This window comes from Podarcis tiliguerta (genome assembly GCF_965153285.1).
Source record: "Podarcis tiliguerta genome assembly, chromosome: 7".
Lineage (NCBI taxonomy): Eukaryota > Metazoa > Chordata > Lepidosauria > Squamata > Lacertidae > Podarcis > Podarcis tiliguerta.
This window is the reverse complement of record NC_139540.1, coordinates 40,752,774-40,776,138: the sequence shown is the minus strand read 5'-3', so window position 1 is coordinate 40,776,138 and position 23,365 is coordinate 40,752,774. Positions and strand designations below refer to the sequence as shown.

Here is a 23,365-nt window from a genome sequence, read left to right as displayed (position 1 = left end):
TTCCATCTCTACAATTCTATGATTCTATGATGTGGGTGATTGGAGAGAAAGCAGTTTGGGAGGGAACAACTGTTATTGGAAAATCTGCTAGAGGGAGAAATGTTAAGAAGTCCCCTTATTTCTATGCCCACATTCTGTGAAGGAAAAAAGGGGGGACTACACATGGCAGTCTGTCACAGTCTGTCTGTTTGGCTCTTATTGTGAGGTGTCCAGGTCTGGATCTGAAGGTAAGAATAATGTTGGCTTAATCAGATTGGGCCTTGTGTCCATGACACCAGGATTCCTTAATTTATGTGATGCCATTACCCCTCAGAATATGTAAAGTGATGATCTTTAGCTACAGTAAATGGGTAATCTATGCTCCTTTTTCTTTAGAGGAATAAAATGTGAAAAATCAAAAGTGTTGCTTTCTGTGTCAATAAGAGGTAAAGAAAGGAATGTGCTATAGTGTGTTCTAAAATATTTTAGCTGCACTGTTAATGCCTGTTTTTCAATGGTTAAAAATAAACGTATTTGTATAATGATCATTGTAAAGGCTGCCGAGAACAAAATTCAACTTTCTCTTTTAAAGAAAATATCTATCTGTGGTACATATGCTAGCCTACTGGATTCATCCTTCATGCAATTTCAGTTTATTAAAGAGGTTAAAAATTTACAAAACTCTGATGGGATATGGTTTTAATGCTTCATCACACTACCCATCATTTGCTTTTCAATCTAGATCAGAATGATCTTTCCTACTTCCCTGCAATCACCTACCTGCACAGCTAATATTTTCTGAAAATTCTCATGAGAGGCTGCCTGGAACTTCGCCAGCCCAGCTTGGCTATAGACGGCTCGCTGTTTGAAGTACTCCACCAATACCCGGTGCAGCTTCCTTTGCAGCCGAGAGAGCTAAAAGAGGAAAGGGGAAAAAATAAGTCAGAGTGGGAGAGGAAATTAATGGCAGTGTTCAAGAAGAATGATGGAGGGAAATATAGAAAGCAGTCAATAGCCCATTCTGCACTGTACGGACCTGACAGGAATTTCACAGTCTCTTGATTTTTCAGCCCACTCATGTGCATTCATCAGAAACCAGTCACATCTGGCTGCCAGGATGGGGGGTTAATTTTCTCTAAATGCCTCAGCAGTTTTGTTCTAGCTGAGGCAAACTCTGTGACTGCAAAGCTGATGAGTAAAATATTTCTACTTCACCCAGTTTAACTCAAAACCGATAGCCTCGGGACATATTGAACCTTTCTTAAAAAAATAATCTTTTGAAGCATTTTGAATGGCACATCAGGTCAGGCCAAAGTTTAAAATGCAAGTTTAAGACTTTGATGGACACTGTGGCTCATTTTTCCTTGTAAAGCTTATCATAGCTTGGCAATGTGTGCTCCAGAGCATGACAAAACTAAAGAGAATTAACTTCACCATCAGCAGCTGAGGGAGAACAATAACAGGAAAGAAATTTCCAGATAGAACTCCCTATTAATCTACCTAGCTATAACCATGTGACATGAAAGCATCTAACTGCACTAAATTGCAGTTAAGGCAGCAGCTGAATGTGACACGACCATATCTATATATCTATATCTGCACATGCACATTTACACAGATGTTACAATATACTGTATAAAGAGAATCACAAGTGTGGGCTTACCCTGGTTTTCTTACATAGCTTTCTAACTGCAAAAATCACTTTGACAAAGAATATTAAATGAGTTTTAAACATAACAGCTATTGCAGACACATTATTAACCAATTTCTGTTTATATTACAGTTCTTCTAAATTTGGGAATAAATAAGAAATAAATAAAAAAATCTGGCACAGTAGTTTTACATGCAGCCCAAATGAATGGATGCAAACGTATTACCTTAATAGCTAACTTTTAAACCCCCTCCGTCTCTATATCCAGGATAGTAATTAAGTCCATGTGCCCAAAGGGGCTCAGACAACAGCTTCCACACGTGAAACTTCCGAGTCACATTTGAAACACAGGAAAACTTTCAAGAGCATTTTGCAATATGGTATAAGGATCTATCAGTTCAAAGAAAAGTAAGAAGTAAAAAGTATCACTGCGCATGTCCAAATCCACAGGAGATACTGGTAGGATCCTGGCCACATTTGTTTGTTGCAGGAGAGGAAAACACTGCTAATGTAGAAAATGGCTAATGGGAACCAATTATATCACAGAGATTTTAAAGCTGCATTTTTATTTAGTCATGCTACAGTACTCTCAGTAAAATGTCAATCACTATTGTCAGTACACAACCTTTCTGAGCATGGTTGTCAACCACATTAAAACAATGGTATAATGTATCTATGGAAGTTTTCAAACCTATTGAGATCAATACCACAATGAATGCATGAATAAAAATGTCTTTATATCAGAGAAGGGAAGCTTTCTTTGGCGACCAATACATTGTACCGTGTCCAAATCTCATTTTCATTTTGTTTCTCAAGGGAGTTGAGAAACACATAATTTCCCCTGTCTTCAATACCATCTTTGAAAATCTATACAAAATACCAGCTATAATGCTGAAAATTAATATTTCAATATTTCACATGGGCCTCATTCACCTGCAATGGTAAGCCAAACCATGGTTTTACTGCGAACAGGCAAGTGTGCTGGTGCCTAGAGAGAAAAGTGTGGCTTTTTGCTTATCTCCTGGCCCGGCTGCTGCAATGCCACCCAGAGCTAAGCTATAGTTTGGCTTTGCATTACATGCAAACCTGGGCTCATGGTTTGTTACCGACAAACAAATCAGAATAAATAAAAAAACAAACAAACCATGGTTACATCTTGTGTTTGTTTGGGGCAAGACAAACCACAAGACAGAGTTTAAACTTAACACTAAGCCAACCCATGTCTTACTTCTAGGTTTTTCCAGTTGTTGTGTTTATTTATTGAATTATTTGACAATTATTACCAATAATAAAAACTCTGATCAAAAAATATTACTTCAAATAATGTTATAATACAAATAAGAATAAATAAATAAGAATCAAGACAAAAATACATTTTTTCTAAAAAAATTCAAAACCTACTTGTATTTTGTATTTTCCTGATAATATTGTATAAAGGGCAATCAGTTTGACCAGAAATTATTTCTATATTTATTAACAATTCTTGCTCTAAGATAAGTCATTATTTTTGCTGTTATAGTTAAATCCCAAAATTTGTTAAGGCATTATTTCCAGGGAGGGAGTAATGCAACTTTCCAGTTTTGAGCCAATAACATACTGGCTCTGATAATTACAGAAGTTTGATGCCATCATGTCATATCTTTGAAACAATTCTGTCTTATATCTGTATTCAGAGAAAGTTTATGATCTTTTCCTTATAATTTCTTCCTCCTCTCCATGTTTATGTTATTTCCTGGGTCTTGGGTCCATCATATATCCTTTACTTGTTCTAGCCAAGTTTTGTGAAATTGCCACATTGGAAGTTGGCGTTTTCCACAACAGAACATTTAGCTAATTGCCACCATTTGCTTTCATTGACTAGGCCCAAAGAGCCTTTTTAGGTGTGCCCATCGAGTTAGATTTTTAATGTTGGTTTCCATTGAAACCAAATCCGTTGAGGATTGTTGAAGAATTAGGGGTTAAAAAACCATGCAGAAAATGTTGATCTTTCTAAATCTGCCCTTTTCTCTCCAAAATAATAATTAAACATATTAGATAATCCTACATGTGCCATATTAATTTAATAATGCAATGAGATGTTGCATACTAAGTAAATGATATAAGCCGTGTCAGTACAATTCATTGTTATAACTCAAACACTATAACTCTACAGGTTTTGGCAAAGCAAGCAAGAATGGCAGAATTATGAGCAAAATGTAGCTAATATTTATCTTCTAATACTCCAAGTGCATAGGTAAAAAGATATCTCTTCATTATTAAACCTGTTCCACTTAGAATTGTTGCTAAAGATTTTACAGCTCATTTAAATAAAGCTCTTTTGTCAGCAACCTGTACATACTTTTGTAATGATGAAAAGCCAATGGCAGTAGTGAGGGAAAACAGCATTTTAGTCCCCATAACTGTGGTTGAACTTAGAATGCTTTGAGAAGTGTAGTAATATAAAATAATTACAACACATGAAGAAATACTAGAAATTCAGTTTCTTATTATATGATTTAATGCTCTTAAAATCATATATGAAACTTTAAATGAAAAGGTGACCGCTGACTTGATAAGAAGAAAAATTCCTCACTGGGGTGGACTTTGGTAATATTGCGCCCCGAGCAAGGACATTTGGTGCCCCCCCCCATTTCTTATTTTCACAATAATTCATTTTGGAACAATTGCTTTTTTATGGATCTTCTCGGTAGGTACCTGTATAAAGATAGGTATTACTACTACGACAGCATCTTAAAAAGCAGAGACATCACCTTGCCAACAAAGGTCCGTATAGTAAAAGCTATGGTTTTCCCAGTAGTGATGTATGGAAGTGAGAGCTGGACCATAAAGAAGGCTGATCGCCGAAGAATTGATGCTTTTGAATTATGGTGCTGGAGGAGACTCTTGAGAGTCCCATGGACTGCAAGAAGATCAAACCTATCCATTCTTCAGGAAATCAGCCCTGAGTGCTCACTGGAAGGACAGATCATGAAGCTGAGGCTCCAATACTTTGGCCACCTCATGAGAAGAGAAGACTCCCTGGAAAAGACCCTGATGTTGGGAAAGATGGAGGGCACAAGGAGAAGGGGACGACAGAGGACAAGATGGCTGGATAGTGTTCTCGAAGCTACCAGCATGAGTTTGACCAAACTGCGGGAGGCAGTGGAAGACAGGAGTGCCTGGCGTACTCTGGTCCATGGGGTCACAAAGAGTTAGACACGACTAAACGACTAAACAACAACAATAATATTACTACTACTACTACTACTACCACTACTACCACTACTACTACTTTGTGCCCCTTTGGCTTGGCACACTGTGTGAGGGAACTGCTCACACCATCCTAAATGTGGTACTGTTCCTCACACTGCCCACACTGTGTGGGTTGATAGTACTGCTGATTAGGTTTTACTTCAATCAGAAATGTCTAAATTGTTAAGAGCACAGTAAGAAAGTGACTGAAGGTACTCCTAGAAAGTAAGGTGGCCAGTTTTGACTTGCCCCATGACCAGCTACACTTCCTTGTTGAAAATCCCATGTTAAGTTCACTGGCATTTATATAAAAACCAAATACAGTTCTAAGAGCTTTCCACCCCCTTTGGTGGATTCAGAAATTTCATTTGTAACGTCATAAGGAATGTGGTTACATGCAAGAAAAAGGCGACCAAGGGGGCAAAGCCAGAGGTATTTTCTCCCTCAGTTCTCTCCTCCATGTGTTCATTCCTACCTACACTCAGGCACTGGGTGTCCTATGGGGTTCATACCACTTGTAAAAGGCAGGTCACTTACATAAGGGCATTATTGTTTTCATGAGATATCTGAAATAATTAAATATTGTGAATAATAAGCAATTGAGAGGATGGTTGCAAATATTAGACTGGTTAATTAATTATTGTCCCAGTGTTACCTGGAATCTGCTTATTTCCCCCCAGCTCTTTGCTTGGACCATTATACTTCTATTTACTAAGACTTTAAAGAAACCTGAGTTGGAATCCGCTCTAAAATTAACATAAGCAGAAGAGTCTTGTTCTCTCTTGCAAATATATATTTGCTAGTAAATGTCCTATTCGAGTCTCCTTCTTGTTTATCATTATTATCAGGTTCTATCTCCGATACAATTTTGTAAAGATTAAGAGAGTTGGTACACAAAATTTGCTTGAAAATAGTTTGTTGTCAAATCTAGCTACTATTATTAAAAATGTATCTCTTATAAAGACTTATCCTATAGCTGTAGGCACTGAAATATACATGGATCTGCAAAAATAACTAGTGTGCCCAGCAACAGATAAGGAATATATTTTATGTTAGTTGGCCAATCTAGCTCAGTATTGACTACATTAACTGGTTGTGCCTCCTCACAATTTTGGACTGGAACTTTTTCTAGTCCAAACAAGATAGGCCAGAAACTGAACATGGACCTTTGCATACCAAGCAAGTGCTCTAGTACTGGCATAAAACATGCACTGAGATGCTTCATGTGCGAAGTGTAGTCTTTTAGTATGTAACGAATGAGTAATGTAATGACACTGAAACTTCCATTCAGCCCAAATCTTTGGGAACCTGAAAACAAGAGGGAATAAAACGATAAGTAACAGTGGGGACCAAGTGTAGCTAATGAATAGCTGTTTATCAGTCCTGCAGCCTAGGTGCTGAATACTGGGGGTAGAGTTAGGAATCCCAATATGTGCGGTGATGACAATACACTTCTTCTTTTTTATTCGCTGAAATGCTAAGTGGGTCAGAAAGTGCCTTACATCTCAATTTTACAATAATGAAATATCAGAGAAAAATCAGGATTCTATCTCTTATCCCTGGATTAGGACAGAATGAAAATAGAACACAGATGAATAATACAATTTAAACCAGTGACAAATTTAATTTCATTTATATTCATTCCTCCAAAGAAAATTCAGCAGATTTCTTTGTCACGGTCAGCTAATTAGTCTGCAATGGAGAGCAATCATCTATTTAATCTATTCTTATTGTGAGGTACAAGTACTTCCAAAATCAAAATGATAAACATCTCACAGTAGAAAAGAAATTATAATTTAATGCACTGTGGTATCTAATTTTAGGGATGTGTACCATTTACAAAATCAAAATGTGTTAGAAATAAAGCAGGATGTTGAAAATCAATAAGATATTGTAGTAATTAGTTGAACAAATATGGTATTCAGTATTATCAAAATCACACCAAAGCACGCAAGACACCGTCTACTCAGGTATTACAATTATATTAACAAGAGAGGTTAAATTTAGCAAAATTATGTCTTAAAAACAATGATGTATATATTCACAGATATTAAATTGACAGCTAAACAACAATAATTTACGTCTATTTTGTAGACAAACAGAACAGAGGTACGTAACTACATACATAAAAAGCCACATGTTTATATCCTACATGTATACAAATGCACATCCTCCCTTGAATGATTTCTTGTGGAGTTAATCTGGTTCATTATTATGATATCTGCCCAAACTCCAAATCTGACAAAAAGACACAATGACTAAGAAGCCTTTAATATTGATATCCATTTCCCAAGAATTCTCAGTTTTGTGCATTCCCAAATTTATTTGATGCTCACTCTAACATCTGTTCTGGGCGGATTTAGGGGATTGTAACCAGTTTGGTTGCACTGCGTGCAGAGCCTTGGGGGTGTTGCAACTATGATGTAAAATGGAAGGCAAGAGGAGGGGGCGCTGAATTTTGGTCTTGTGCAGGCGGCCACTGAAATTTGAGACCGCAAGGTCCACCACTGATTTGTTCCAACTGTAGGGATCCCAGCCTTGATATTATGACAGAAAGAAAGAGGTCAAGAAAACCATAATAATGTTTCTTTACATAGAGACTTTTACTCGGCCCTCCTTTCCACACTGAGACTCTTGCAGTTCTACTTTTCAACCAGGCATAGCACTAGGATTGCACAGCTGTCCATGAAAGAGCAGGTCAGTTCTGTGTCCAGGGCAGCTGTCTACCAGCACTGACAGAGGAATGGGAGTGAGGAGGGAGCGGACTGCCCCGGCACCACTATTCCAGTAGGGTGCCATTGTGGCGGCCCCCCTGGACACGTGTTGCTCACCCCCCCACATGCCAGGTGCCATGCCCCCACAGTGTGTTACGCCCCCAGAATGCATGCCACGCTCCTGCGGGCAGCGTACCACGCCCCCGGGCACATGTCACACCCCTGGGGGCGCCAGCCCCACCCCGCCTGCTCTCTGCCCCTGGTAGCAGAGCAAGCAGCTTCACCACTGTCTACCAGCTCCACCTGGTACGCAGGCTGAGACCCTACTTGCCCGCAGACTGTCTCGTCAGAGTGGTGCATGCTCTAGTTATCTCCCGCTTGGACTACTGCAATGCGCTCTATGTGGGGCTACCTTTGAAGGTGACCCGGAAAATGCAATTAATCCAGAATGCGGCAGCTAAACTGGTGACTGGGAGTGGCTGCCGTGACCATATAACACCGTCTTGAGAGATCTGCATTGGCTCCCAGTACGTTTTTGAGCACAATTCAAAGTGTTGGTGCTGACCTTTAAAGACCTAAGCGGCCTCAGTCCTGTATACCTGAAGGAGTGTACAGTTTAATACTGCATTGTGTTTTTAATATTCGGTTGAGAGCTGCCCAGAGTGGCTGGGGAAACCCAGCCAGATGGGTATGTATGTATGTATGTATGTATGAATGAATAAATAAATAAATAAATAAATAAATACTTAGTGTGTAAATAAAGATCAACAAGAATAAGTCCAGTCAAACCTTTCTACAGGCTTCAGTGTAGGTGATCATGAGGTTTGGGTACAATATCTGTGGGATCTGGCAGGCATTCATAAGACTATTCTTGAATTCCCTCACATGTTCTTGTCAGACAACTGAGAAGTTATTTATGGGTGGGTATCTATGGCCTTTCTGGGAACTTTCCTGTGATCGTCCTATCCATACCTATTCTGTTCAACACATATTGGGCTGCTGGGTAGGATGGTGCAGAATTATTCCATTAATAATAGCTAATAGTGCTATTTGATCCCTTTTAATTCAAACCTAGTTCCTTCAGTCTGGTGCTTACTTAGAGTGTAGCCCAGATATTATTGATGTCCCTTGGTTTAGAAGTATTTAGGAAGGCTGGAGGTTTAGGAAGTAGATGAGGATAATGGCATTGAAGGGTTGTCATCCTCAGAGTCAATTAAGCAGTTTCACCTTACTTCCTCCACCACTCAACATAGGCGTATAAACCTGGCAGCAGGTGGACTGTCTTAATGGAACTCCTGTGTCAAAAGGGTTCTTCCTTCAAACTTAGAATTCAGGTAGGCTGTGGAAGGAGGAGGAAACAGCACATTACTCATGTCCTCTGTCACAGTGATACCCTTACAGAACTCATCCGAGAGGAGAATGGGAAGTGGTTTTCTTTGCCTGTCATTGGCTCTGGCTCCACCTACTGTTGATATTCCTGTCTTCTGCCCTACAGGTCTCAATGGGCACCAGCCACCACTGGTAATGCAGTTTTTGGTTTGAAAAAGATTCGCCATATGCTACAGAAATACATTGTTTGGTCACTCTTAGCTTTTATGATTCTCAACATTTAGATAATTCATTACTCTACACACTCATATCCTCCGTCTTTTCATATGGCTTTCTGAATATTCTTAAAACTCTGATGGTTTTTTGTGATTGCTTCCAATCTTCCCTTAATATATCCTCGTTTTGCATTTTTCTAAAACACAATTTCCCCCTGACACTAGTGCTTCCTTCCTTCTGACAAGCTCGTATAGTAGATCACAATTCTATTTTCATGCTAATCTGTAGGTTGTATAGCACTGACAGAAGATCATGGATTAATCTCATTTTATAAATGTTCCCTTCTAATAGATTACATTCTTTTCCAAACCGAAAACTCTTATTTTAAAGCTAAATAAATCCATAGTGATAGAGTTTCCAGTTATATATAATATCAGCTTGCTGGAATCGTAACCAGTCATAGTTTGGTCTCTAGGTGAATGCAATTCCTAATGTAAATTTCTAAAAACATATTGGGTTAAATTCAATGCCATGTTCTTACAAATATTCCATCAGCACAAGCATTTCAGCTTGCCAGGTGGAAAAATACTGCCTCTCCCCTTCACTCATGCTGTTCAGGGGATTCTCCTGACCTCCCAGAGACAATTTCAGGGTAGAGGTGCACAGAGATAGAGAAGAGGGGAAGTCCCATTGCTCAAGAAGAAGTCTTTGGCAAGGCTTCCATTGACAGGGCTGGTTAGGTAAATCCTGCCTAATACAGTATGGTCATAATCTGGGGACAAATAAAACAATAAAGAACAAACAAACAACAAGCACATTTATTGTTTTTAGTTAGATGAATAAAATAAGATGATATGATAGGAAGTCATGTTGTACTTTTTATTACAATACTGTATTTCAAGGATTACCAACTAGTAATCCTTGAGGATTACCAACGAGTAATTACCAATGAGGCCCTTGGGCCAAGTCTGTCTTTTAAAGGGAACAGTTTTGCCCTCACATTGAAACAAGAGGAAAAAATGGGTGTGGAGGAACGTAGCAATAGGGTTTGGCAGTATCTGGGGGAATGGAATTTGGAGATTTGGCCCAACATCCTTTCTATCCTTTCACAATGTGGCCTTCTACCATAATCAGTAGATGGCTAGGGTTGTATTTTAAGAAGTTATCAATCATATACATGTCAACAAAGCCTTAGGATGCATCCCTATACCATATTAGGAAGTAATCCTAATTTTGGCTGGGAGCAGCCGGGTGGAATGGCAGAGTCACAGCCACATCTGAACCATCACTACTTACACTGGCCACGGTGCAAGGAAGGGGTTTGTGTATGTGTGTCCCATATTTTGTGCATGAGCTCCAGGCTGGTGCAACTGAGAAACTTGGATTGGGCACATCACCAGTGGCCAGAATGCCTTACGATCATCCGGCCCAGTTGCACTGCTTACAACAAAATACCCCATGGGGCGTTCTGCTGGTAACCGCTGATGGAGATGCCATCAGCATTAGTTTCCACCTTCCCACACTTTCAGCAGGGACCTTTGTGGCAGTTGAAACCTCCTGCAGGCAAAGTCTGGTATAGCCCAATGGAACTGGACAGAGGGACACCACCACTTGGGGGTTGATTGCTCTGTTAAACGTAAAGGTCTAGTCATGGACGACTCTGGGGTTGTCATCTCAGCCTCCCCTATAGGCTGAGGGAGCCGCGTTTGTCCGCAGACAGCTTCTGGGTCATGTGGCCAGCATGACTAAGCCAGTTCTGGAGAACCACAGCAGTGCATGGAAACACTGTTTACCTTCCCGCTGGAGCGGTACCTATTTATCTACTTGCACTTTGATGTCCTTTTGAACTGCTAGGTGGGCAGGAGCTGGAACCGAACAGGAGCTCACCCCGTTCCAGGGATTTGAACCGCCGACCTTCTGATTGGCAAGCCCTAGACTCTGTGTAGAGCACAGTGCCACCCGCATCCCCGATTGCTCTGTTACTTGGGAGTAATCCCAGTGAATCATGCTTTGGGTTGCACTGTTATTCAGCGAATTTATAGTATTCAGTTGATAAGACTTCAGCTGATAAGGGTTCAAAACAGAAAGCATAGATTTAAACAAATATATATATTATTACATGGTTAATTGTTGCTGAAAATCCACAGTCCAACAATTTCCTTCACTACTCACACATGCACAGATATCAACCAAGAAGCTTTCCTACAATATTTCTAAGTACCTGGCACTTCACACTGAAGTATATTGGCAATCCTCTGCCACATACTTATCTATTTTCTTTTTCCCTGTTGTTGTGTTCTTTGTCCATCATGTAGCTAAAATGAATTTCACAAATAGGAGGTAGCTGAATCTAAGGTACACTTTACAAAATGTATTATGAAGTATAAAATTGAATTATTTGATTACAGTCAAATTTTATTTATCTGCCACGTTTTCTACAAATACATTGTGTGCAAAGCAGTTCACAGATGATAACTTGAGTTCATCAAACACCATAGCCATGCCAAATGAAAGCAATACACTATAATATACCACAGACATTTCGACATATAAAAGGTTTAAATGAGCATGAAACATACCAACAGATCTGTTTATAATATCCAGTAGCACTATACTCACTATACTCCTATTAAGCAATTCATTTAGCAGTTCACATTAAGAGGCCTAACAATAAGAGAGTTTGCTCGTGTCCAGTGGGCAGCTAGGATTTAAGGGCTTCTCAAATTACTTCCAGAGAGCAACAGATGATGGGGGCAGTGGCAACAGGTCTGGCATCAGCTCCTAGGTTGGCATGAGGATACTGGTGTCCTCTGGGGCCAACTCTGGCTGCTACAGAATCCTTGCTTTCTTATTAATCAGAGGACAGCTGGCCAGAATTTTATATGGTTACATATGTTCATTTTATTATTCATTTTACTTCAGGAATATATCCCCCCCCCTCGCAATAAATGGTGTTTATTTTCAAGTAAATGTGTTTAGTATCAGCGCAGCAGAAGCAAGCCCCATTTTATTCTTGTAAGCATAGTGGAGCTACTATTTAATTGAGTTCAAAATGTGAAAACAAAACATACTCAGAATATTTTTATTTTTAATCAGAGCTGATAAATACCTTTTGTTTTTGTTTTAACATAATCAGGATTGTAGAAGCTATTGTAAAGCAATGGGTGGTAGTGGAGCAGCAGGAGGAGAGAAATTTTAGTTGTATGCTTCACAACTGAAATACACATGGCTGTCTAACGGGGCCTCTCTCATGAAACTACCCAACACAGGACCTAAAATTACCTAGCTGCACTACTGCTCACACCAAACTAGCAAGAGGAAAACAAATCTGGACTATCCTTAGCAGCGGCCTCCAGCCAAGCATATTATATCACTATGCACAATTAAAGGCTTCATTTTTGCCCATATAAGACTTGCCCCCCCCATTTGAAATCCCAACCTCTGGACACCCCCCACAAGGCATGACAACAAGATACTTCAGACAGCCTACCCTCCGACCGTCAGAATTCAATTTTCTGAGGCGAGCAAGGGCCTCCTCACCTTCTTGCAGACAAGAAACGCTGGTTTGTGTGTGTGTGTTTACAAATTGTGAGACAAATCCAAGACAACCCGTGTTGGTACAATACAAATAACAGAATCATAGAGTTGGAAGGGACCCTGATAATCTTCTTGTCCAACCCCCTGCTGTGCAGGAATATGCAGCTGTCCCAGACAGGGATCGAACCTGCAACCTTGGCATTTTAGCTGTTGTGCTTTGTAACATCAAGAGCTTAATGTGGTCAGGCTCCCCCTCCCCCCACCTAACTGAATGGTGAGCTGCACTGTCTGAGGAGGAAACAGAGGTTCAGAATGTTCTTCTGTGGAGAAGTTAGACCCACTTCACCCCGGAAATTCAAGGGGCATGAGAGGTAATTGTGTGGGCAGAAACAAAGGAGCAGGCTTTCAGTTGAGGATTTCCCCGCTCCCTTCTCTGAACTCACAAAAATCTGAGGAGAATGTTTCTGTTTAGGGAGCTGCCTCTTGATTTCCAAAACCCTTGGGAGTGTTTCTAAGGGCAACAGCAGAAAAACCTGTTGGATCCTCTAGAGGGCCACAGTTCCTTGAATAAAAAAACCACAAAGCATTTCCTCATGAGATGTTTTCCTCAGATAGCCCTGTAAGAGCATTGTTTCCTGGCATTTTGGTTCCAAAACCTATAGATAAATCTGAAAAATGAGCAGGAGCTAGTTCTGTTCATTGGCTGAATATAACCAAACCGTTTATTTATTATATTTACCGGTATACCCCACTTTTCCTCCAAGGAGCTTAAGGTGGCACACACAGTTCTCTTTCTCCCCATTTTATTTTCACAAGGGCCCTGTGAGGTATTATATTATATTATATTATATTATATTATATTATATTATATTAATTATACTGCCCTATAACGCCCACCCCCTGACATCAGGACGGTTACAGGTAGCTTTGGCTGAGAGGCTGTGACTGGCCCAAGGTCACCCAGGGAGTTTCATGGCCAAGTGGGGCTTCACGTGTCCAAGTCCAACACTCTAACCACTACACCACACTGGCTAAACAGTTGCTTATTGTGGAATTATGTTCCCCATTTATTTCCCTTCTGGCAAGTTCCATTTAACAACACAACACAACTCTGAAAAGTCAGTCAGTCAGTCTAAAGTTTTGGGTTTTTTATCACAGTTTTAATCTTAATCCTTCTTCCTTTTTATACCTATCTTCATTATTGTAGATACATTTTCAGAGAAAAGATGGTGACAAAACGAAAGAGCTTTAAAGTGGTCAGGAATAAGAACAAATGTTTTGAGAATGCTTATATGTGATTGCATAAAATTAATAACATTGGGGGTGTGGGGAGCAGCACTGCCACAGAACTGTAGATGGTTAAAGCTTGGTTTTATTTTTGTGGATTGCCTATGCAGCTGGATTGGTAGATTGTGTCATGGTCCAAAAACTGCTCTGGATGACTTCATATGCTTGTCACTCTCATAACTGTTCTGGTGTGACTTGAAACTTTTATGACAGTGACTATGCCAGCCAATATTTTATGCTGTCCTCTTTGGTTTGGCTTTCACTACCCCAACCTGTCTTTAAAACCTAGGGGGCTGGAGGTACTTCTATGTCCACAAACATTCTGGGGATGACTGGTGTATGTCTATTCAGTCTTTTCAGTTGGCATTTGTGGTTTCCAATTTATTGCTCTTCTCTTCCCCTCTTCATCTATGCAGGAAGTTTAATCGCATTCAAGTGAGTTTTTAAAGACTTCAGTGTTTGGTGGGATTGCTAAACTGCATCTGGAAGGAGGATTGTGACTCCTTGGTCACTGCAGACACATGTGCTGCACCTTCTCCTGTCTTTGTCCGGTAATGATCATACAGGGAGAAAGGTCAATCAATGAAATGGTGGAGACAAGTTTTTTCCCCATTTGGTGCCCTCAGTTGTGCAGAGACATCTAGTGGCTTGTGAAGTCACAAGCAGATGACAATTGCCCTGTGAAGGCCTCTAGATGTCTCTCTACAAGCAATGAGTATAAATCAGGCAAGCCAGACGCTGCTGTTTCCTTAACTGACCTTCCTGACTAATCTCTCTGTCCTTCAACCACAATGAAAGTGTAGTGTGCACTTCTGAAGTGACAGCAGCCTGCTTTTAAAGATACAACCTCCTCCCCTGGTTTGCAACTTGGCAACAGTAGTGGTTAGCAACTGCTTGAACTATCCAAGGCAAAAGGGGTATCAGTTAAACCAGGAGATTTATTGATGAAATGAAATAATTTCAGTCATATCAAACTAAAGCGTTAAGTTGCATACTAGCTACCTAACATCCTAATGCACAGGTGGTAACAGAAGGAGCTGTGGCACAGGAGTTTTCTGCAGATGAGGAGGAAGAAGAACATGAAAGGATCACAATTCCCATTGTTTCCAAAAGTCCTTTCCTACTTTCATTGCTCTTAGGGGTAGGATAGCCCATGCTTAGTAGTGGTGCCCATGCTTTGCATGCATGAGATTCCAGGTTCAATACCCAACATCTCCAGCTGGAGCTGGGAAATACCACTGTTTAACACCTTGGAGAGATGCTGCAAGTTAGTGTAGGTGATACTTAAGGTGGACAAATAATCTGGTTCACTATAAGGATAGCATAGTGATGTAGGAAGACAACATAGGTTCCTATTTTACTTTCCTGGGTCACTATGTTAGCCTCAGGGGCCACAGGAGGCATCACAGCCCTTCTGTAGCTTATGCCTCAGGAAAAAAATACAGTATCTTAGGTGGAAACAGAATTCAGCCCAAGCAGACTCCAAACCTGGCAAGGAACAAACCTCCAGGTTATTGATCCCCTATTCTGAATTATCAGATTAGTCTTGCCTATGTCTACTTCCCCTCTACTACTTGTTGGATGAGCCCTTAAGTCCAACCCCAGCTAAGACTGCAGATCCTTCCCTGTTGACATGTTTGCACTCAAGCAGAGGCTCCATTCAGGCTCCTTTAACAGGCATTCAGCATTTTGACAGAAAACATCATTGATGTAATATGTGTTGATATTGTTGTTCATGCTATCCCCATCCCAATGCCCCTAATATGGAAAAATATGTTTAGTAAACTAAAAATATGTTTTTGCATCCATTATGGATTAAATTGCTGGCTCATTGGGAAAACACAGACGTGGCCCTCATCTGATGAAAGCACATAGTTCAATTCAATTTTTTTTTTAATCTGACAGGTTTTCAACTCTTTCTTTTAATATTTTACAAGAGCTGTTTGACAATGGGCTCCTGATCAGAACTGCTGTATAAATGCCAAAATCTCAAAGGGAAACATGATTCCAATATAAAGTATTCCCTCTAGGACCCCTGGCAGACACAAAAGGGAGAATAATTTCTTGATGTATAGAGGCACTGTCACCATTGTCAAAGAAAGCTAGCGCAACAAGTGAACCACAAATATAGCAATGTGCTTCCTCCTTATCAAAACAGCTGCAGTTTCATCTGAGCAACGGAAATCTGGTACAATCATTCATGATAGGATGGCTAAAAGATACAATCTCTCTCTCTCTCTCTCTCTCTGCATTTGAAATGAATTCCTACACTTATTCAGGACATATATAAAAAGCCTGCATAGCACTGTATATAAAAACAATTTGCAAAAACATACAGAAATATTTCTACCAAATCAACAAAATATACAAATATCCAATACTAAACAGTTCAGAGTAAACCTGTAAAACAAACCAAGTCATAAATGTATGGTCTTGTTTTTCTTCTTAAGAAATAATTTTAGGGTATTCATAATTGTTTCTTCAAGTCCATGTTAAATCAGAAAAAGATATAGTAAAGTAGGTTTACTATAATTTATATCAATAATTACAATTAGGAATTAAGGCCAATATTTGATGCTGTTCTCATCTTTTAACCACTTACTGGAATAGAGTTTGCAGCTGTGAGAAGTATGTGTTTTAAACTGTATAATGCTTATGCTAGAATAGTTAGACAAAAAGAAAAAGCTATAATGTATAGACTTAGAATTACTTTTCTTTTGAATGATTAGTGCTGACAGAACTGGAAGAAAGCCTCACTGAATTCAGTGGCACTGACTTCTGAGTAGATAACCAGAGGAGCAACCTGTAAATCAAACATCTCTAATTGTCTTAGCAGATTATAATACTGTTTCTTAATTTTGAATTGAAATATACTGGTATAATTTTAAGACCTACCGGTACGCCCTCATTTACCAAATGTTCCTTTTCTTTGGCGATCACTCGTAGCCAAGTAAGATTGTCTTTCATGAACAAGGTCTTAACAGTGAGTCCATAAGTGAGTGTGGGGGCCAATTCTGGACCCACACGTCCTTCAAGTGGGGACATAGGTTTCCGGGCAGGAGTTGATCATGGTGAGGGTTTGCCAAATGTGGCCTCACCTTAGCACATTTATCCCTTTAGCCCTGAATCTGAGCGTCTTCAAAGTCCATGGCACCTTTCATAAAGGCTGTTCTCCAACTGGAGTACTAGAAGGCCAGTGTTTCCCAATTGTTGGTGTTTCTACTACATTTTTAAAGATTTGCCTTGAGAGAGTCTTTAAACCTCATTTGCTGTCCACCAGCATTACGCTTTCCATTTTTAAGTTCGGAATAGAGTAGTTGCTTCGGAAGACGATAATCAGGCATCCAAACAGCATGCCCAGTCCAACAAACTTGATGTTGAAGAGTTGAGGCTTTGACACTGGTGATCTTTGCGTCTTCCAGTACACTGGCAATTAAATACACTCCCATGTTTTGCTTAGAGCCACAATCCTTTATATTTAATTGGGAGTAAGTCCCATTGAACTCAACGGGCTTTACTTTGCAGATATGCATAGGACTGTGTTGCATATCTCTGAAATCAAATGTGGACATCTTTTAATGAGGATGTTACATATTGATGGCTCAAATAAGTTGAATGGGGCTTAGGCATGCTGAATACATGTCACAAATTCAAAGATTCAAGCATGAAAGTCCTTTCCTTAACTTGTTTTCAAGCATCATCCTTTCTTCCTGCAATAAGTAAAGCAAAGCTACAGAATCTGCGACCATTTGCATCTAAGGAAGAGATGTTTTGCTTTGGTGATATAGTTAATGAGTCTAAAAATATTCAGTATAATAATTCTGTCAAAGCCCCCACAGTCTCCTCAATGAGCAGAAGCCTGCAGGATTCCAATGGGGAGCCAAGTAATGAGCTCTCAGCATTCGCTTCTACACCGTCCAGGCGAAATATACTTGGGCCTCTATGGTTCCACATCATTAGCAACATGAAACAAAGACACATGCTTGACTTTAATAAGTGACTAAAGTTGCTGGGTTATTAGGCTGTTACTGCACATAAACTCTATTTCAGTATGACAAACCAGTTCCTTGCAAACAAAGGAGAGAGGAGGGAAAGGAAAGAGAGCTTTTGCAAACAGCATTTGGTATAATTTAATGTGTAAACAATTGAACAAGTCTTGGAAGATGACACAAGAAGTGATGGGTTCCTGACACAGAATCTCATGGGTATGTCACAGACTGCTGTGGTCTCACTGCAGGAGAGGATGGCTATGGTGGGCTGCAGTGATCAGACTATGGGCATATATGACTGAGTTTTAGTTGATAATCTTGCAAGACAGGAAGTGAACAAGCTCATCCCCACTGGGAAAGTTTTAGACATGATTAGCTTGAGCATGACCAAATAGGTCAATGTTATGATACTGTGTTTTCAGCAAAAATAAATTAAATTAAATTAAATTAAAAGAGGAAATGCATGTGATTTGTTTTTACTTCCCCTCATGCCTATACTATATTGGAATATACTGATTTTTCCCTTTAGAAGAATTAAACTATTATTATTATTACTATTAATTACCTGCCCTTCACCTTTAAGGTTCCAGGGCAGTTGAACAGCATTAAAAACAATATTAAAAACAGTTTAAAGCCACTTATAATCACAAAAGTAAAATAATAACATTGACTTAAATTTTATGATCTCTTAGTATTCTCCGTTGTTTTTGTCCATGGAGTTTTCTTGGCAAGGATACTGGGGTGGCTTGCCGGTTCCTGCTCCAGGTGGACTTTAAGCAAGGTTATGCTTAAAATTCTACAAGGCAGGCTTAAGCAGTATGTGGACCGAGAACTCCCAGAAGTGCAAGCTGGATATCGAAGGGGCAGAGGAACCAGAGACCAAATTGCAAACATGCCCTGGATTATGGAGAAAGCTAGAGAGTTCCAGAAAAACATCTACTTCTGCTTCACTGACTATGCAAAAGCATTTGACTGTGTTGACCACAGCAAACCATGGCAAGTTCTTAAAGAACTGGGAGTGCCTGATCACCTCATCTGTCTCCTGAGAAATCTCTATGTGGGACAAGAAGCTACAGTTAGAGCTGGATATGGAACAACAGATCGGTTCAAAATTGAGAAAGGATTACGACAAGGCTGTATATTGTCTCCCTGGTTATTTAACTTATATGCAGAATTCATCATGCGAAAAGTTGGACTGGATGAATCCCAAGCCAGAATTAAGATTGCCAGAAGAAATATCAACAACCTCAGATATGCAGATGACACAACTTTGATGGCAGAAAGTGAGGAAGAAAAACCTCTTAAGGAGAGTGCAAAATATGGTTTGAAGCTCAACATCAAAAAAATGAAGCTCATGGCCACTGGTCCCATCACCTCCTGGCAAATAGAAGGGGAAGAAATGGAGGAAGTGAGAGATCCATGCTCACTGCAGATGGTGACAGCAGTCACAAAATTAAAAGACGCCTGCTTCTTGGGAAAAAAGCAATGGCAAACCTAGACAGCATCTTAAAAAGCAGAGACATCACCTTGCCAACAAAGGTCCATATAGTTAAAGCTATGGTTTTCCCAGTAGTGATGTATGGAAGTGAGAGCTGGACCATAAAGAAGGCTGGTCGCCAAAGAATTGATGCTTTTGAATTATGGTGCTGGAGGAGACTCTTGAGAGTCCCATGGACTGCAAGAAGATCAAACCTCTCCATTCTTAAGGAAATCAGCCCTGAGTGCTCACTGGAAGGACAGATCGTGAAGCTGAGGCTCCAATATTTTGGCCACCTCATGAGAAGAGAAGACTCCCTGGAAAAGACCTTGATGTCAGGAAAGATTGAGGGCACTAGGAGAAGGGGATGCCAGAGGACGAGATGGTTGGACAGTGTTCTCGAAGCTACAAACATGAGTCTGACCAAACTGCGGGAGGCAGTGGAAGACAGGAGTGCCTGGCGTGCTCTGGTCCATGGGGTCACGAAGAATGGGACATGACTAAACAACTAAGCAACAACAAACAGTATTATCCGTATTTCAGTTTTTAATTTATTATACTAAAGTGTAGATATTTGGCTTTTATAGCAGTTCTAAAATATAGAAACAGAAGAACTACTACCGTATTACCATGATCGATATTTGATAGAAACAGGATTTATTTAGCAAAGTTTTTCTCAGAGTGCTTATTTACACTACCAACAAATCCTTCCACACTTGTAGTGATTGGCCCTAGTTCTGCTGGATCTCTCAGTGGCCTTTGATACCACCAACCATAACATCCTTCTGGACTGTCTAGAGGAGCTGGGGGCACTCCTATACAGTGGTTCCGCTCCTTCCTCCTGGGCCGTGTCCAGAAGGATGTTATGGTCAATGGTATCAAAGGCTGCTGAGAGATCTACATCTACATGAAGCCACTGGGAGAGATCATCAGGGAGTTTGGGCTGGGTGTTCATCAGTATGCGGATGATACCCAGCTCTACCTCTCTTTTAAATCAGAGGCAGTGAAGGTCCTGCGTGAGTGCCTGGAGGCGGTTTGAGGATGGATGGTGGTTAGCAGATTGAGGTTGAATCCTGACAAGGGGGACAGGGGGTGGGTGGCGGACTCTCTGGTCATGAATGGGACAACTGTGCCCCTGAAGGAGCAGGTGTGCAGCTTGGGAGTCATTTTGGACTCACAGCTGTCCTTGGAGACGCAGATCAATTCTGTATCCAGGGCAGCTGTCTACCAGCTCTATCTGGTATGCAGGCTGAGACCCTACATGCCCATGGACTGTCTCGCCAGACAGCTTTTGGGTCACTGCAGGATGGAGATAGGAAAGGAGTACCAAGTCAGAAAAGGAGCCTATAAATTTAAGGCTCACTTTTGATTGGTTTCAGCTTTAGTAGAATTGTGCTGGCCAAGTAATGTCTGAACTGCCCCTAAACCAAGTTTACATAATTTTAAAAAACAGAAGTTACATAGCCCTGTATAATGACACACCAGAGACTTCATAAACCTTGTATATTTGGGCATCCTTGGGACTGTAAAAATAAGAGCTTCAAGCAACAATAAGTGGCTGGACTATATCCAAAATAGGCCCGAATCACAAGAGTGTGATTTCTCCATACAATGAGTATATTGAGAAGGGCTGTGTTTTGTCAAAATCACACAGAATATTTTTGAAATGTAGGTCTATTGGCATCTTATGACACTTCACTAAATGCTACATACTAAAATTTAGGTTACACTCCTGTTACTAAGCGTATTCTCCTGTTACTAAGACTGGCTTTCTGATCATGCAGGTAAATTGCCTTGAAACAGAGTATCTATGTCTCCATGCACAATAATATTAAGAGGAGAAAGAAAAAAATATTTATTGTGAAACCTACTCCAAGGTATTATAGTTATGTTTTTTAAAAAGAAAAAGCTGAAGCAAGCAATACAGAATAGGAAAGACAATAGTTTCAAAATTGTGGAAAATGAAAGTAGACTTGAATTTATGCAAAGCTTACTCTTCAAACAAATGTCTTCTAGTGAAGACTCACAAAATGTTTCAACAGCAATAGCTGAGATGGACTCTGTGTTGTAATAATTTCGATACACTTGACTAATGCAGTTATTTTCAATGAGGTTGGCACAATGCCCATAGCTGTGAGCAAACAAATACAGCAAGAAAACCAGTTTAGTATCTTCCATTAATGCAACATGGTTTTGCTCTGTCCAGGGGTATTTCTTGGCCACTCTGTTTTGTTTTGCACTGATAAATTGGGAGGGGGGGGGGGATATCCGAATGCATTTTGTTAGATTTACCAGTGTATTTTATATAAAATGCTGGTGAGGCACAAACGTTTTAATCAAATTAGTATGCAACATAAGGCAGCTGTGTATTCAAATGGGTTTTTAAGCAATTTGGTTGTTTTCTTTATAATAACAGGAAAGAACATTTTGATTTTGAAGGTGACAGAGGCAATATTACCAGAATTAAACAATCTGAATTAGCTTTTTCATGAAATGTAATATGTTTTATGCTTTTAGATGGGACGCTCCAGTGCTTTCAGATGAGCCTTTCACTGTCACAGTCAATGGCCAGGAACAGAATAAGCTCTGGAGGTAGGATTATCCTCGAATTTAATTTTTTTTAAAGGAGGCTAATGGCAAATGTTTCTAGCAAACTTTAGGTGCATCTGCGCTATAACTAGAGAACCAAGACAGGCTATTAAAAGGAAAGAAAAGGGAGGGCAAAGAAGAAGAAGAAGAAAGTTAGATATTTTGCTTAGTTTCAAATGCCTGTGTAAAAAGGGATGTAATCTCTTCATGCTTATCAAAAGACAAACAGCTTGACTCGCACATACGTATTTTTAGATAGACAAGTGATACAAACAAATCTATTTGTAAAAAATGTGGAGAACATAAGAAAAGGATATAAGATATATTTGCATATAAACTCAAGGTTTTCTCCTACAGCAGTAAAAATATATTTTACTGTAGTACTAAGTGACACCATTAGAGGGAAGTTGAGTAGTAAGTCTCTGCCCTTTTCCATTCCTCCAATGTCCTAATTCTAAACATGAGAGATGATACCCATGGAATCCAAAGGGAATTGCATGCCTGTAGTACGTTTAGGATGGGACGCGGGTGGTGCTGTGGGTAAAACCTCAGCGCCTAGGACGTGCCGATCGCATGGTCGGCGGTTCGAATCCCCGCGGCGGGGTGCGCTCCCGCTGCTCGGTCCCAGCACCTGCCAACCTAGCAGTTCGAAAGCACCCCCGGGTGCAAGTGTATAAATAGAGACCGCTTACTAGTGGGAAGGTAAACGGCGTTTCCGTGTGCTGCTCTGGCTTGCCAGAGCAGCTTCGTCACGCTGGCCACGTGACCCGGAAGTGTCTCCGGACAGCACTGGCTCCCGGCCTATACAGTGAGATGAGCGCATAACCCTAGAGTCTGTCAAGACTGGCCCGTATGGGCAGGGGTACCTTTACCTTTACCTTTACCACGTTTAGGATCAGGATGCAAATTATCATTTCATTCAGTTTATATCCTACCCTTCTCCTAAACGAGCCCAGAGGCAATTTAAGAGTTATATACCTGGAAATTGACTGATTTGTTCTTTAATCATTAATGTTCTCTTTCTTTAGACCACTTTGCCATTCTCTTTCCCCCATCCATCTCTTTCATCCCTCTCTTATGCAGGAAATATCCTCCCCCAAACTTTCACTGAACTGAAAGATGCTGGATTAAGAATAAAAACCCTACATCCTATAATCCCCCATTAAATGAATTATAATTAAGAACACAGGTTAATGGAAACATCCCAAATCAGACCATGGCCCATCTAGTTCACTTATTTATCTATGCTGACTGGCAGTGGTTCTCCAGGGTTACAGACAGGAGTCTTTATAGGCCCTCTCTGAAGATGCAGCCAGAAACTGACCCTGGGAACTTCTGCATACATAGCATGAGCTCTGCTACTGAA

The 23,365-nt window shown here is 40.2% G+C and overlaps 1 protein-coding gene across 10 annotated transcripts in view; it reads right to left on the bottom strand.

The window, feature by feature from the left end:
• CCDC178 (coiled-coil domain containing 178) overlaps nt 1–23,365 on the bottom strand; it is a 125,269-nt gene that overhangs the window by 9,405 nt on the left and 92,499 nt on the right. For all 10 annotated transcript variants that reach the window (XM_083451618.1, XM_083451616.1, XM_083451613.1 and 7 more), the window contains one exon: nt 760–894. In XM_083451618.1, the coding sequence (XP_083307744.1) occupies nt 760–894 (135 nt within the window). The remainder of the gene's footprint in view (nt 1–759; nt 895–23,365) is intronic.